Source organism: Drosophila biarmipes, chromosome 3R (genome assembly GCF_025231255.1).
Source record: "Drosophila biarmipes strain raj3 chromosome 3R, RU_DBia_V1.1, whole genome shotgun sequence".
Classification (NCBI taxonomy): Eukaryota; Metazoa; Arthropoda; class Insecta; order Diptera; family Drosophilidae; genus Drosophila; species Drosophila biarmipes.
Window position 1 is genome coordinate 29,554,941 of NC_066616.1, and position 15,582 is coordinate 29,570,522.

A 15,582-nucleotide genomic window follows, 5' to 3' on the forward strand; every position below is an offset into this window, starting at 1 on the left:
CTCCTAAAAAAATTCAAAATCTATTTCAGTTCAAAAATAATTTAGGAATATTTGGTTTTCTTATTAATGAGAGTAGTGTTTTCTCAGTTTGCAAACCTCCTGAAAATATTTTCAGTGCATGGCGGCTCAAGTGTTGTATTTAGTTATTGAACAGTGCTATCCCAAAGGCCTGGGACTTTGGTAGCCGCCCTTTTCGAACCGCTGCAGCCGGGCGAAATTTTCGCGGCATTTTTGGCGCTTTTTTCTGTATTATTTTTCCCGGCCAGCAGAGTCGCCGCTGATGTTTCGGTGGTTGTTGCTGTTTTTTAATTAACGCGCGATACGTTTTCAACTTTGAAGGGCCAAGGAGCGCACATGATGGGCATATAACTCATTGGAATTATGGAGGAATGAAGGGAAGTTCGAGTAGAAGGAGCAGCACCACCACCACCATCGGAGGAAACGGGCCGGCTAAAGTTGCCGGGCCAGAACAGAACGTACATAAACTTTATCCGTCTATAATCTAAATATGTTTCTCGGTTGCTCTTTGCGCCGTTGTCGTGGCTGTTGCAACAATTTGCAGCAAATTGAAAGCCAATTACGTTGTTTGCAGCATGCCAAGGCAGCGACGGTCGCTTCGCATCGCATCGGATTGGGTCGAGAGGCAGGCTTATGGCCACATAGCCTTATGGCCAGGGCCCCTTGGCCGGCAGACAGGCGAAATTGCGAGGCACACAGCTCTCGTAGACGACATAAATATCAAATACAGGTCCATAAATTTGAAACCAATTAGCCAACTTAAATTGATAATAGTTAGCCGCTGCTGTCAGGGGGTTTTCCGGAGTTGAGGGTAGCTGGCATTTGCCTACTTGGCCCAGAGGAAGCTGCCACCGACGCGAAGCGAGGACCTCTTTGGCGATCGCTAATGGCACTGCCATTTGATGACATACGTCGCTCGTGTTGAGTCGCCAATTTTCGACCGGCAATTGCCGGCCATATATGTAAGGCCGCAAATGCAGCGGCTGAGGCAGCAGCAACTGGCACTGCCACTGCAGCAAATGCAGCGTCTCATATGTCGCATGTCGTGTCTGTCGTGTCGTTCTAATCACAATTGCTGCCTCTGCCGCAGCGGCTGCGCCTTTTTATGGCGCTTTTATGCAAAACAACTTAATTTCGCGGCCCGATCCGTTTGCCACAATGCAGCGCGTAAAATATGCACTCGCAGGCAGCAGCAGGAGCGGCAGGAGAAACAGCCACTGCGGCAGCAACATGGCTCGCAAACGAAAGACTTAGACAACGAACTCGTACAAATGTTTCGACCATTTGCCTGTGTGTCGAGCTGTTATAGAAAATTATCTGAAACTGATTTGATATATATTCAAATAGGCGCTGTGCGACACATGTTGCTGCTGTTACATGCAACATTTGCCGCATTTGTTGCACGCAGCAGCAGCAGCAGCACAGAGCTCCCGGAGGAGCCACATCCACAGCCAACTGGTAGCCAGGTTAGACTTGTCGTTGTTATTTGTATGAAATGCTGCGGATAACATCGCCAGCAGTAAACGTTTAGTTTGTGTTTTAATTAAAATATTTTCATTTCCCCTGCCACGGCGACAGGCGAAGATTGCCGCTGAGAAACACGCTGCGACTGGATCAAGATCCAGGCACATCCGCGTCTTGCCGGACAAGTGGCATTTATAAGCAGCATTATAAACTAATTTAGGTGGGGAACTGATTGGCTAATAGACCTGGGAAACGTCGGAGAGAAAGTCCAAAAAAGGGATCTGCAAAGAAATGGTAGAAAGAGATGTTTATCTAATTAAATGTTATTTTTTATTTAATTTTATTAACTCAGTACTTACTGTTTATTTCTTTATAAAGTATCTGAATTAAACAAAACAATAAACAATTGTGATTAACACTCAAGTTCATTTTTTCAGGGTGTATTTAATTTTTTAAAATAATTAGTTGGGAACTTTACCCAATCAACCACTATAATCCTACCTTAACCGAAACAACTCCCGAATAGAAAATGAAAAATTTGATTTGAATGTCAAAACATTAGGAGTTAGTCCCGCTGGCAATTTAACCCCTCTTAGCCGGCCATTAATTGATTTACCAAACCCCACATAAGCCACCTCGGAAAAGAAAGAGGAACCAAAGGTAAAAACCAGTGAAAAATCACCCATCTGCCGCAGAACCACGCTTTATAAATGTCGGAGGCGACATTAATGTAGCGCATTTGTCTAATTAGACAAGCGTTTTGGGCCTGATGCTCCGCTCTCGCTCCACGCCAAATAAATTAATCAGCTAATTGATGAGCATAAATTACGGGCATGCAAATGAGCTGGCTGAGAATCGCGGCTCAGCCCGGCTTATTGATGGCCAGGCCAAATTAAATTGGGCAAATGAGCGTAGCCGGGCCATTTAGTATGTCAATGGCCGATGCTGAAGGGCCACCCACTGGGATGAGGCAGGAAGAAGTAGATCTCTGGCCAAATCGCAGCTTGCCAGGTGCAACGTACAACTCAATTAATAACAATTTCTCTGAACAACAAGCCAGGGCGAGCGAGGAGAGTGCAATCCTTTTTGGCCAACATTTGATTATCTCACGGCCAGAGTGGCTCCTCCTGGAGCTTGGAGCCGGGAGTTTTGGGGCCTGCAGCTTGTGGCTCTTGCTATCGGGTGCTGCCATCGGGGCGGCGCGGTGTTGCGGAATTAGCCATCGCCAAAGCCTTAGCTTCAGCCTCAGCCAGAGCCACTCTGGGCCTGAACTTTGCCAGTGCACGAGGTCGTGGCCAAATTGCCAGGCCATGCTCGGCACCGGAATGTTAGCTGGCTCTTTGCTTTTTGTTTTAATTGAAAGCCGTACGAAATGGAAAATGGTAAATGGACTTTCAACTTACCAGCTTAGTAAATTACCCACACGTCAAGAAAATATTGGTATTAACTTGATGTTAATAATACAATAATAATAAATGTTATACTTAAAGGCCTTACAAGCTTATTAATTTGTTAGGAACAAAATATATACTATTTTCTACTGACCTTATGTGAATAATTTATTGTCAAGAACATAAATCCAGGATGGGAAAAATACATTCTTTTAATGTATATAAAGAAAAGGTGTTATAGTTATTACCAATAACTTACTAAAAATAAACCAGCTTATCCAGAACAGTTTTTTAAATTTTAAATAAGAATATAGTAAAATATAAGCATTTACATAGCTTAGACTTCCTCTTCTGCCTTAATTTTCTTAGTTTACCAATGTTTTTATGGCTTCGGGTATATATAATCAAATTTTAAAACCCTTTTCAGATAAAATCTTTCATATTTTCGGTGCACCCAGCGCAGCCAGACTATTTCTAATTTTGAGACCCGAGTGCATTGCAGGGCAGTTGGAAATTTATGGCGGGCCAGGCGGTGTCGAAAATAGCGCCAGCAACTCCGCGACAGGCGAGCGATGACGACGACGACGACGCGGACGATGCGAGCCCGATGTTGATAGCCATAGCTTTTCGCCGGCTGGAGTTACTTTCTAATGCTGCAGTCACAGTACGAGCGGAGATGTGGACGTGGATGAGGATGCATTGCACACGAAAGTCATAAGCGCAGCGGAGGCAATTAAGTTCGAGCGACAAGTTGCGCCGCTGGAAGCCAGGAAACTCGGCTAGGATCGGGTGGGATCTGGTGTGCAGGGGTGTGCAGCTGTTACATGTTTATGGCTCGAAACGGATCGCACGTAATGGGATTTGCGCTGAGCGACAGCGATAGCCTGTGACTGCACCGGCAACTGCAACAGGCCACATGTAGTACGCCATGCACCCGGCCCAGTCACAGCCACATCCAGAGGTACGGATCCAGGGGCTGAGCTATATGGCTAGAGCCAGAGCTTCGACTCCAGCGCCTCAATAAAGCCGATCGCATTACCAATTAGGCGTGCACACTCGGCTAAACAGCCGCCTCCTTCTGGCAAGTGGAAATTGAATTAGTTGTCGCTGCATATGCGTGACTAGCTGCTGCGCGGGGCTCCATGTTCAGCACAAGGATGCACTGGAAAAAATTGTGGGTTCCCCATCAGTTCGTTCTGCAGAAGTTTACTTTTAATATTCTTTAAAATATTTTTAAAACCTGCATATTATAAAAAATATAAGAAATATATATTTTTTTAAGTTTTACAATCCCAAATAATCACTTTTAATGTGGGTTACTTACTTACTTACATTTAAAAAATTCGATGGTTTATTAAATGATACTTTATTTTTCCCTGTGCATGATCAAAAGCCCGCGAGCTAGAGCGCAGCAGTCTGGTTTGGGCTTGGGTTTGGGTGTCGCCGCTCGTATGTGTAAACACTTTTTACACTTTGCCACATTCCTGCGCCGCGCGCATAAATCAGGCGGTGCTCGCCTGTCAATCTGGAACTGCGCCATCGATAGCATCGGGGTCCTCGTGGAGTGGAGCTGGCCGGAGGAGCTTTTAGCAAGTGCCAACAGCTGGCCGGGTGTGCGCTGGTTGTGGCTCCGTTTTCTATGCCAATGCGGATTATACCAAGTGCTTGAGGTTCCTGTTTGTCCATGCTAATGCTCCTCTTCGTCTTTAGTCATATAAAAGTCCCTATCTCTAGCTGAACTTATTTTTATGCAAATATAAGACGATATCTTATGAGGAAGGTATTTTAAAAATAACAATTTTAATTCCAACTTGGATGAGGTATTCAACGATTAAAAAAATATATGTTATATTAAGCAATATTAATCTTAAGACCTACAAAAAATTAAGGTAAACAGCCATTAAGTATTTCCAACTAATGTTTAAAACCGAGCAAAAGTAAAAGTGGTCCTAGCCACATATCAAACCAAATCCGCCTCAATTGGATTCCTTAATTAATCTACTGGTTCTCCACGTCTTGCCCAGGTGAAGCTGAGAGCCGCCCGAAAACCAGATGCGCTCGTTGATCAGGTGCGAATGCATGTCCCCCAGGGCGGGCACCACACGGAACCGCTTCCTGAAGCAGCGATGCGTGAGCACATTGGTGACGACCCACTGTCGGTGGACGGGATTATGAAAGCAAAGGGCAGTTTATTGGTTTTGAGCACTTACGGCCAATTCGTGTTGACGTTGCAGCCTCCTCATGCTTTCGTGGATTTCCAGGAGCAGCCCGTAACGCCGGGCGCCATCCTCCATCATCCGCAGGGCAAACGCCAGGGAGTCGATCACAATCACTTTGATCTAAGAAGACAGTTGTGATTTTAGTGAAGGTTTTGTAAGAGATTAATTCAGAGATTCATTTACAGAGAAAGGGATTTCACAAAGGAGTTAAATACAGAATGATTGAGACTTAATACATTAAAAAGGAAATATATAATATAATAGAACTAACATCTGGATGATCTGCCACATGCCTGTGACAACTGAAAACGGTGGCCAGTAGCTGAACCATATTGGGACACCTTATATAATGGATTTTCTGCAGCATTTTTAGGGCCTTAAAGTCTGGTACTTTGTGTTCATACTGCTTCTCCAGTTCCTGAGCTAGACCTATAATTATAATTTATTTTAAATAGTATAGTAATATAGTTAATCCCATCAACTTACCCAGCAATCTGTCGGGATGGAAATCCTGTCGGGTGTCTATGAACAAGGCACTTCCTCCCAATCCTCCAGCTGCCTTGGGTATTTGTACATTCAGGCATAGTTGTAAACTATTATTAAATAAAATATTTTAGTATACGAATTAGTTTATATCAAAACAACTCACCACATTTGGGTTTTCCCAGTGCCCGAATTCCCAATTAGTTCTACAATGTGACCCAAGGATATACCACCTCCGAAATAATGGTCCAGGGCTTTATTACCCGTCAGGATCTTGTTCAGGGCACTTTGTGAGAGGTCCCAACAGGAGTTACCGAATATATTCAGGTTTTCCTTGGACCCAGATGGACCCTTATCCATAGTTCCTGTTTGCAGTACCTTCGACTCCTAGAAACTCAGTGGGTTTGTACAGATAGAAACTCTGACAATGCAGACACTTTACACATTGGTACATATGCCATTATAAGTTCTTAAGATAGTTTAGATTCAGCGAAAAACACTTTTTATGAAAGATTACCAGAAAGTAAAATCAAAACAATCCCGCCATATGACTTAACAGTACTGTGAAGAGCTAACATAGAAGCTATGTTAGCTAACTGTCAAAATCAGCTGCTGTTACTTTAAAGTCTGGTCACACTGCACAACATATGTTTTTTGTTTACAAGTTTATTTCCTGCGACGCGATTTTATTGGACTTTAGTCATTCAAAATGTTGAATTTAAAGCACCTGGCCAGCCACGCCTACCGCCAGTACGAGCTGGTGACCTGCATCAACATGCTGGAGCCCTGGGAAAGGAAGCTGATCAGTGAGTATCGTTGTTCCTGGGTACATCCCCCTGCTAATCGGGATTATCTCATCCTTCAGATGGATTCTTCCTGATCATGCTGTCCCTGGTGATCTTCTCCAGCTTCATGTATCTGCCGGACTACATGCAAACCCTGCTGCAGTTCGTAACGCCTCCCACTTGGCACAGCGCCCCGGAAAATTCAGCCTATGTGGCACACAAAATGGCACGGAGCTAAGTTCCCACATATCTTATACGTACATCCGGTAGAAACCCTTGCCCACACATACTCCCTGAAGAAAGACAACCTTGATTTAACGTTTATGATATAATTGTGATTCACCTCGACTGGTCCAAGATCTGTAAATATTTAACCGTGCCAAGAAAGAAGCGTTTAACCCAGTTCACCATGGTCTTTCTATATCGCAGGCAGATTACAATGGCCTCCACGATTCGCAAAGCGGATGTGTTGAAGAACAGGCCAACCAGTCCTCCAAGAGAAACTGAAGGAGGAGATTATTGTTTAAAATAGAAAGTAGTTCCCTAAGCTTTGGAAACTTACTCAAGAAATCCAGGATAGTTTTTGTTACGCGACGAACATAGCGTTGTGTGGGCAGCTCCACCAAAGCCACTCGGATTTTGGAGACATCATCTGAGGCTTCATCATCCCTGGAAATTAACAGGAGTATCCATTAGATAAGCTTATTTACTTAAACTTAGAACATTCCGTTGCCAATTAATGTTTTTAAAAGGAGGCTTTAGTTATAAATGTACTTACTCATCCGCCGAGTTGTAGATAATGTTGTACTCCGGCTCCTCGCAGGAGCTCATGCACTCGCAGGACTTGCGCTCCGTCATGATCTTGTCCCGTATCCGGGTGAGGCAGATCAAGCCGCGATAGTCGCAGGCAGGCAAGTTATTCTGGCCAGGAATGGCCATAAAGTGGCTGGTGCAGTTGCAATTGTCCAGCTGGAGGAGCACGGTGCTTGAAATCATATAAAGAACATGTTTAAAGATATCTTAAATAGATGTAGTAGTTGATAATCATTACCACTCCACCACGCAGCCCGAGTAGCTGTAGAACTCGTAGATTCCCTGCCTCTCCGGCACATGCTCGTTGCCATAGCGACACCGCCGCTGCTCCATGCTCAGATCCTGGACACTCTCGTCGTTGTGCACCTCACATTCAGGATCAGCTCTTTGTAGTGGCCCAACAGCACCGTTTCTCGTATCATGCCCTCGGAGAACTGGTAAGGCACATCGATGGGCGCATGGACGTACAGCTGGATGTCGGCGGCGGCATGGAAATTGAGGTGTCCTGGTCCCGTCACCCGGTTATTGGTGAACTGGACATGGGACACCTTGCGGGCCTGATGCGAGTTGAAGGAGTAACACAGTCCGTACTCCGTGGGCAGGGGCAGGAACTGATCGCAACAGTCAAAAAGCTCGTTTAGGTATGTGCAATTCACCAGTAACTGATGGCACTTGGAGCGGAACTGCAGGGATTGGAGGATGTTATTTAAAGCAAGATACAGCTAGGTGTGTATATAGTCCAACCCACCACATCCACGAGCAGGGTGAAGTTGGCAGGACACCGCATCTTGGAGCAGTCCTCGCAGCTGCTGCAGACCCCTCGATAGAACACAATTTCCGAAATGAAGTCATCCATGTGCATGTCGTGCTCCACGCCAAAGTGTGAGTCACTCAGGTCCCAAATCCTTTCGGCGTTGTAAATCTCACACACAGTAATAGCCGGAAAAGTGGAGTTCCAGTTCAAGCTAAACCATAGAAATTACTAAAGGTATTTCTTTTGATTCCCAACTTACTATATGGTATCCAAGTTAAAGGAGACGGAGGAGGACATATAGCTATGAAGCAGGGACATGGAGACACTGGCGAAGAAGGGAAGAGTATGGTAAAAGGTTACCAAGTAGAGAATCCTAAATAAAAGTAGGTTTTCAGCAGGAACTACCTTATAATAGTATAACACCTTACATTTTTAATAAAAAACCGTTGAGGCGGCCAAAATGCATTGTGAACTATCCGGCTAAAAAGAGCAAACTGTTTGACCAAGTTTTTCTTTCGTGTCCTTTCGGCGACGAGCTTTCCATAACAATGGGTTATAAGATATCCATCTAACCATTGTTTCCTCTTTGGCCCACATTAAATAAACTACCCTGTTTTATGGGCTTGGATTTAGTTCAATGTTAAAGCCACCATGAAGCAGACGAGTCTAGTGATTGTTTTTTAGGACTTCATAGAAAACATTAATCATATTTGTTTTTTAAGGGTAGGTCAGTCTTGCTAGCTACTGGTTTTGCTTGGCTTTTAATTGTAACTGAGTTTAAGGCGGGTCATATGATCTTATATAACTAATAAATGCAAATTCTAGCATACCCGTTATTGGTGAATCAGAGATATAGATGTGAGTGCTTATAAAGTGACGTGAGAAGTTTTTGGTTCTATTGAGAGGGTTCCTCCCTGAAAGATTAAGGCCCGAGAATTATGTGGGAACTAAGACGTCATTTATAAAACAATAAGATATGACTCTTAGCTAAATTATTTATATTACCCTGAAACTCATCCTATGATACCTTACGGCTAAGAACTAGACGGGCCTCCACAATTACTATTTTTTGGTATTGCTGTGATCAGTGATCAGTTATCACTGTGTGAGGTGATACTCCTAACAACCTTTTTCAACTCCACATGGTACTGTTTATACTATCGATCCCGAGTATGATTAAGTTCTTAAACGCGCACACTGAACAGATAAACTTGTTACGAACCGGAGATCTTCGGTTACTGAGCTTGTAGCTCCGATTCACGTGATCGGGAAAGCGCAAAACAAGCCAGACATCGTATATGATCAATAACCGATTTCAATTCCATACCGGCGATCTTGTGAGTATTACTGGTCAATTTCATCCGGTTGGGTAATTCTAACTTAACCAGTACGTAGCACTGACACCGAAAGAGTGGCTTAAGTGTGGGGATCTTGATCTTGTTTGTGAACGATACGAGTTTTGATGGGTTGCCTCGACAAGTGCAGCAGCCGACCGCAAATTAAAGCATACCAACGAAATTACTCCTACTGGTGACTCACAGCTTGGATAATTAAATCGATCAAAAAGCTTTATTAAAAATCTATCTTAAAAATTTTGAAATTTAATGCAGCTCCGTAGCTTCTGGGAAATCACGAGTCTTTGGAGTGATCTTATTCTTCGAAAGATATGGGGCTTAGAACCTAGATATGTGGTAATTAAAATACCTATTAAAGTACCTATTAAACTAGACGGAATTTAAAGAAGTACGAGTCACTGCCCCACGTCTTTTCGAAAAAATCATTTTATTATTGAGAAAGAGTTTTATATCAATTGTATATATTTTTTTGGGCTTGCAAAAGGATTACTATTGTCTATACAATTTATGGTAAAAAAGAACCGAAGTTCCCAAAAAATCGCTAGGCGCCTTTTAAAATAAATTCCTTAAATATCTTATTTTATACCTTGGTAAAAAAGACTTCCACCGAGTTATTTAATATAATAATTTAAGAACATTTATTTATAATTTTTTTTTTTAAAGCACTTTATTATGTTAACTTTTCGCAGGTCCCGTTGAGTTATTAAAATGCCATTTGATTATTGCTGCTTACATCATGTATTAAATAAAATTACAAAGCTAGGGAATCCATTAGAGTAACTATGGCAAGGGAGCTTAGCAATAGGGATATAAATAAGGAGTGTCTTTGAAATCAAGGAGTCAAGTGGTTCTACTGCAGGTTCTGAGTGATCCAGGGAAGCATGTCGATGACGCTGGCGAAGACTCCGGGCTGGTTCTGGTTCCTCCCGCAGTGGCTTCCTCCGTAGGAGACCACGGCGTACTGGACCACTCGGTAGGTGTTCTTGAAGCGGTGCTTGAAGAACACGGGGCCGCCGGAGTCTCCCTGGCAGGTGTGCTTGATGCCGGATCCCGTGGCGCAGATGTGGTTGTCGTTCACCTCGCCCTTGTTGTAGTACTGCCGGCACTCGTCCAGGTTCTTGCGGGTGATCAGGGCCTGCTGCAGCTTGGAGGAGGCACTGCCCTTCTCGGTTCCACCCCAGCCGGCGATGAAGAAGCTCTGGTCGTAGTCCAGTTCCTGGGAGCGCTGGTCGATGGGCAGGCACACGGGCTTAATGTGGGATTTTTCCTTGACATCGCGATCCAGCTTGATGACGGCCACGTCATAGCTGATCTGGCCGTGAACGTAGTTGGGATGCACATGTATCTTCTCTATGCCGTACTCCTCGTAGGGCGGCAGGCAGACGCGGTTGGTGCCTCCCAAATAGTGGCAGTCCTCCTCCGACTCCAGGTCGTGCTCGCCCAGGCGCACTGCAATTCTATAAGAGATTTACGCAAGTTAGTCATCAGTTATACAAGTTTGAAGAAATTATAATTGTTTTTATATTGATGAGAGCATTAAAGATAAATTATTTCATCATCTTAGGCATTAGTTATTATATTTGTTGGATCCCTCTGTAAATTGAAGAATCTTTACCACTGATATGGGGAACTTACAATTCAGGCTGGGAGATGATGCAGTGGGCGGCGGTCAGGATGTGGCGCTCGCTGATGAGGCTTCCGCCGCAGAGGAAGGGCCGTGCTCCATTGATCTTGTACTTGAGGAGTGCCACCCAGGGAAAATCGCCGGGCTTGGCGGTCTTTCCCCCGCTGACCTTGGGGTTGCCCTTGTTGCCGCAGTTGGTCACCGAGTTCAGGAGTTGCAGACCCTGGCGATCATACCGGCTCAGGTTGCCACCATCCGATCGCACCACCTTCCTCTGGGACTCCTGGTTGGAAGACGATTGCGGCGTGGCCTCATTGGGGCAGCACAGGTGGAAGTCCTGCGAATAAAATTGCGTTGGTTAGAAAATTTTAGATTCACTTTGTTTAGTCGATAAAGAATTATTTGTGTATCTTAAAAAATTGAAATCCAACCAACCCACCTTCCTATTTGTGGCACTCCTGCATTGCATCTGACTGATCTGGTTATGGATGGTCCTGGGTATGTTTCGTCCGTAAATCCCAATGATCCTCTGCACGAAAGGGCAATCCTGGTACTTTATGCACTGACCTGCATTTCCGTTGGGATTGACGCAACTGCTCTCTATAAAACAATTGGGTTTTAAACACCTCCCTGTAGTTAAGTCTCTATAACAACTCACGGCTGAGAACCAGCTGGGGCAATATGCACACGACCACTGCCAAGCTCAGCATCTCCGTGAACACCATCCTGAGTGATTCCCGTAATCAGTGATCAGTGTGGGAGGTGCTCCTGCTATACGCCTAAAACCTGTCTTTAGTCCGGATGATAGGGCTTTTCCTTTGAGAGATCTCGTTCCCGGTCACCACCAAGTGCTCCAACGTGTGCGCTGAACAGATCAACTTGGAATGAGCCGCCGGTCGTCGTGTGCCGAGCTTTTGTAGCTCGGATTCGCGTGCTCGGGGAAGCGCCAATCCAAGCCAGACATAAGGCATAAATGATCAATAGCTGAGCGCAACCCCAGATCGGCGAGACAGGTTTTGCGGCACCTCCACAGCAGCACGGGGTTGAGGGGCTCGGAGCAGGAGATATAGTAGTAATACTATACTATAGTGCGATACTCGATGGGGCACAATTCTGTTTGCTTAATGACTTTACTACCTGGTGCCAGGTACAATATAAACTAAAGGTTTATCACGAGTTACATTAAAGGATAATCTTTCAGATTTTGACATAATTTTCAAAATTATTTACTTTATATCTATAGTATCTATAAAAAATAGATATAAGTATCTATAAAAAATAGAAACAAAATTATAAATAAATTGAGGCAACTAAATCATTTCTACAATCGATTCTTATCATTTGTATATTTCAAATTAATATTTAGCTTTATATTATAACCATTATTTTCTTTATAATGAATCACTAATTTATTAAAACTCATAAATTCCATAATATAAATAAATATAATGGAGAAATATATTTATTATTTGAAAATAAAATGATATTGGTAATAATACATATTATAACTAGTGATACAAGAACGAACCAATAAAAAAAATATTAGATTATATTAGCTTGGAGCGTGGGAAAAGCGATTAAATTCCAGGAAACCCCCTGGCGAGTGGGTCGCTCTCCCGTTCGCAGGCGGTCTCTCAGTTTCCCAACATCGCCACCCCTCCGAACCACTCAATCTCCACCAGGTCGATCTTTGACCAGGTCTCGGGGACTGGCACGCGTCAATAAAGTTCAACAGGTGGGCTGAGCATCCATTAGAAGCGGTACTTTTTTCCTCAATTAGTATGCTCTGCGATTCCCATTCACCTGGCTACGCCCATGGTGCGGATCGTCGCACGCTACCTAGTCGCCGGCCGAAACCCGTTCTTTGGATATGAACATGATGTGTAACATGGAATTTCCAGATCAGAAAATCCCAGCATCGGGTATGATCTCTAAATGCGCCATGCGTGCAAAAAAACCCCCGAAAATTGCGGTTTGCAATAACACTCCTGCTAACTTTAGAGCCCCCGTCACTTAGGATAGGTCGGAAACTCAGGGCCCTGCAAAGTTCCCTCTTTAATAACGCAGTACTTGACTTCTCATGGGGAAAAATAAACACTAATCGAGGCTTATCTCGGTACATTGGAGGGTCTAGCAATCCGATTGAGCTCGTATATTAGCCACCTTATCGCGATTGATTAAAAGCACGATGCCTACTTAGCACCCTCGAAGTTGCTTAGCCCCCTGGGCAACATAGTGCCACTTGATCACTCAAGAGTTTTCAGCGATACTACTCACACGTCACAATTACACAATAATTCCGATTGTTAATATTCACAGAAAATCTGAAATTATTAGCCGGTCTGAGCTGAGCTTGGTTTATAACTAAACGAAAGCCATTGAATAATACGATTTGTTTATAATTCATAGATGGGAAATGAAAAAATAATACATAAATCATTATTCTAAACCAAAAAGTATTTTTATCATCTCTCTTAATTCACATTTCCCCATAAAAACATCAGGTGTCATAAGTTTATGTTACATGAATATTTTATATTTTTGGGTAGGCCTAATTACTAAGATACTCCTAAAAACTGCGTTTGAGAGGTGACTCCCCTCACAGCCCATTGGCCGCCATGGTGTCCGTGATCCACTGGACGTACTCCCCGACATTGGTGTAAAGCCCGGGAAGGCTAATCTGTCCGCAGGTGACCACGCCCTGGCTCACGATTCCGAACTCGACCATTTTCGGGGCAAACTCGCCCAAGTACTTGGCGGGAGCCTGGAGTGGACCGCCGGAGTCACCTTTGCAGGAGTCCTGCAGGTCGCCACCGCCCACACAGAGCTGCGTGGAGGGCACGGCCCTTCTGTAGGCCTGGGAGCAGGCAGATCGCGGCTGCAGGGGCACATTCGCCTGGAGCAGCACATCCGAGGAGGAGCCGTTCTCCGTGGTGCCCCAACCGGTAACGAAGTAGGTGCTAATCTGCTCCGCCTGCTGCTTCAGCTCATCCGTAATGGGCAGGCAAATGGGTTTGATGTGCTCTGTTTGGAGAATATTAAATTAGTGGTAGTCATGGAAGGATTTTCATTTAGTGAGCTCACTTTGAAAGGGAACGCTTTTGCTTAGGCGCAGCAGGGCAATGTCATTCATGATGTGGCGGTTATCGTACTTCTCATGGATCAGTTGCTTCTCAATGCCCACGTCCACCACCGGCGGAGCACACTTCTTCTTGCGTCCCTGCTGCCGGCAGTCCTCGTCCGTGGAGATGCGGTGCTCACCCAGGCGAATCTCGTAGCTAAGGGTTGGGAATATGAAAAGATTATAATGATATTCTTATAAAAAATATGTACATATTTAACATATATATTATATTTAATTTAGATGGATTTACAAATTATATATATACTTACAGAGCATCCTGGAGTCCGTAGACGCAGTGGGCAGCAGTAAGGATGTAGCCTGTGGTCAAATATACATAAGACTTTAGTAATATCAAAGGGAATATCATATGGAAAACCTACGATCTGAGATCATGGCACCGCCGCAGAGGAACTTGGACTCCCCAAACTGATTGTAGCGGAGCAGGGCCATCCAGGGCCTGGAGGAGAGCTTCACCTCGTAGCCATTGGCCACCCGCTGACTCAGGAAATTGCCGCAGTCGAAGCCCTCGTCCTTGAACACGTTCATCACCTTGGAGTTGTGCTGGATCTGGGCGGCGGCACAGCAGAAGTGGCGCTGGAAGAGGAGGTAAGCATCGTCAGTACCAGTTTAAACAATTATCTGATCAATCTGTTTTATATTTCATAGAATTCTTAAACTAAATGTTTCTGAGAACTGTTTTGTTTGTTGTTGATATGAGCTATAAAGTTGAGTTGTTTATTATAAAATATATATTTAATTACTTTTTTTAGGATCAGTAAGCTACAGGAAAACTGGTACAACAAGTACTAAAGTCTTATTTAATTGAATGAGTATTTATGTGCTAATGTAGTAAGAGGGGGATTTTTGTTTGATTCGATTAAAGTCAAGCCAAAGCACATTTCACAGATTGTTATATTTGACTTTATGATATTTTTCCAGCTCACCACTCCATTGAACTCGCCGCAGGAGGCCTTCTGCAGATAGCTGGCGTAGTCCGGCGGCACTTTCTGTCCGGATTTCTGGGCCTGCAGGAGCCGCTCCTCGATGTTCCGGCAGGAGGAGAAGGGCATGCACTGGCCCTGGTCGCCGTCCGGTGTCTGGCACTCGTCGGCGTAGGCTGACCCATGTAATGTACATCAATATTAGCATTGCACTGAGGCGGACTCCGGTTCGGAGAACTGGAGAATTCCTCTAACCTGCTCGGGCAGATTGCACGCCCATCGCCGACACGAGGGCAATGCCATATAAGACTGCGAGGCTGCTGCCTATCATCTCGCTGGAATCGCTGACCTGGACTGCTCGGAACCTGTAGTGTGGCGCGGAATTCTGGGCAAGCAGACGTCTCAAGCTCGACTGGGAGATAGCCAGCTGAGAAGTTGCGTTTTATACTCCCAGTCGATGGGAGAACGCAATCGAGATTAAATCAGAGCTCAGGCCTCTCCTCTTTTTTGGGGCTACCTCAATCTCTCTCCCCGTGATCCGGAATTGACAATCAACCATTTATGGGAATATCCAAATAATGTCAAACATTTGTTTATACTTCCCGAGACAA

At 44.4% G+C, this 15,582-nt stretch overlaps 5 protein-coding genes across 6 annotated transcripts; 1 reads left to right on the forward strand and 4 right to left on the reverse strand.

Annotated features, from left to right (window-relative positions):
- Nucleotides 1–4,645: 4,645 nt before the first annotated feature.
- LOC108025169 (DNA repair protein RAD51 homolog 3) lies at nt 4,646–6,112 on the reverse strand. The gene is made up of 5 exons (XM_017095447.3): nt 5,742–6,112; nt 5,579–5,685; nt 5,364–5,521; nt 5,084–5,212; nt 4,646–5,026 (listed from the first exon to the last, which is right to left on the reverse strand). The coding sequence occupies exons 1-5, from the start codon at nt 5,933–5,935 to the stop codon at nt 4,850–4,852; spliced, it is 765 nt and encodes a 254-aa protein (XP_016950936.1). The 5' UTR covers nt 5,936–6,112; the 3' UTR covers nt 4,646–4,849.
- Nucleotides 6,113–6,204: 92 nt separating this feature from the next.
- LOC108025066 (serine palmitoyltransferase small subunit B) lies at nt 6,205–7,143 on the forward strand. Of its 2 annotated transcripts, XR_007764655.1 has the most exons (3): nt 6,205–6,381; nt 6,441–6,722; nt 6,790–7,143. XR_007764655.1 is itself a non-coding variant. In XM_017095323.3 (2 exons), the coding sequence occupies exons 1-2, from the start codon at nt 6,285–6,287 to the stop codon at nt 6,596–6,598; spliced, it is 255 nt and encodes an 84-aa protein (XP_016950812.1). In that variant the 5' UTR covers nt 6,205–6,284; the 3' UTR covers nt 6,599–6,767. The 2 variants fall into 2 exon arrangements, 1 of the variants encoding a protein (XP_016950812.1); XM_017095323.3 differs by lacking the exon at nt 6,790–7,143 and having other exon boundaries at nt 6,441–6,767.
- On the reverse strand, nt 6,700–8,356 carry LOC108025067 (pickpocket protein 19; the record flags this gene model as incomplete). The annotated part of the gene is given in 7 exon segments (XM_044092857.2): nt 6,700–6,863; nt 6,923–7,029; nt 7,139–7,345; nt 7,412–7,544; nt 7,547–7,856; nt 7,922–8,138; nt 8,187–8,356. Coding segments are annotated over 7 exon segments (1,308 nt in total), but the record flags the coding sequence as incomplete, so codon positions are not given.
- A 1,537-nt stretch (nt 8,357–9,893) lies between these two features.
- Nucleotides 9,894–11,804, reverse strand: LOC108025057 (serine protease grass). Its single transcript, XM_017095313.3, has 4 exons — nt 11,565–11,804; nt 11,346–11,506; nt 10,918–11,243; nt 9,894–10,739 (listed from the first exon to the last, which is right to left on the reverse strand). The coding sequence occupies exons 1-4, from the start codon at nt 11,629–11,631 to the stop codon at nt 10,133–10,135; spliced, it is 1,161 nt and encodes a 386-aa protein (XP_016950802.1). The 5' UTR covers nt 11,632–11,804; the 3' UTR covers nt 9,894–10,132.
- Nucleotides 11,805–13,416: 1,612 nt separating this feature from the next.
- On the reverse strand, nt 13,417–15,394 carry LOC108025043 (serine protease grass). The gene is made up of 6 exons (XM_017095299.3): nt 15,227–15,394; nt 14,975–15,147; nt 14,411–14,624; nt 14,300–14,348; nt 13,991–14,184; nt 13,417–13,930 (listed from the first exon to the last, which is right to left on the reverse strand). The coding sequence occupies exons 1-6, from the start codon at nt 15,300–15,302 to the stop codon at nt 13,506–13,508; spliced, it is 1,131 nt and encodes a 376-aa protein (XP_016950788.1). The 5' UTR covers nt 15,303–15,394; the 3' UTR covers nt 13,417–13,505.
- Nucleotides 15,395–15,582: the final 188 nt, after the last annotated feature.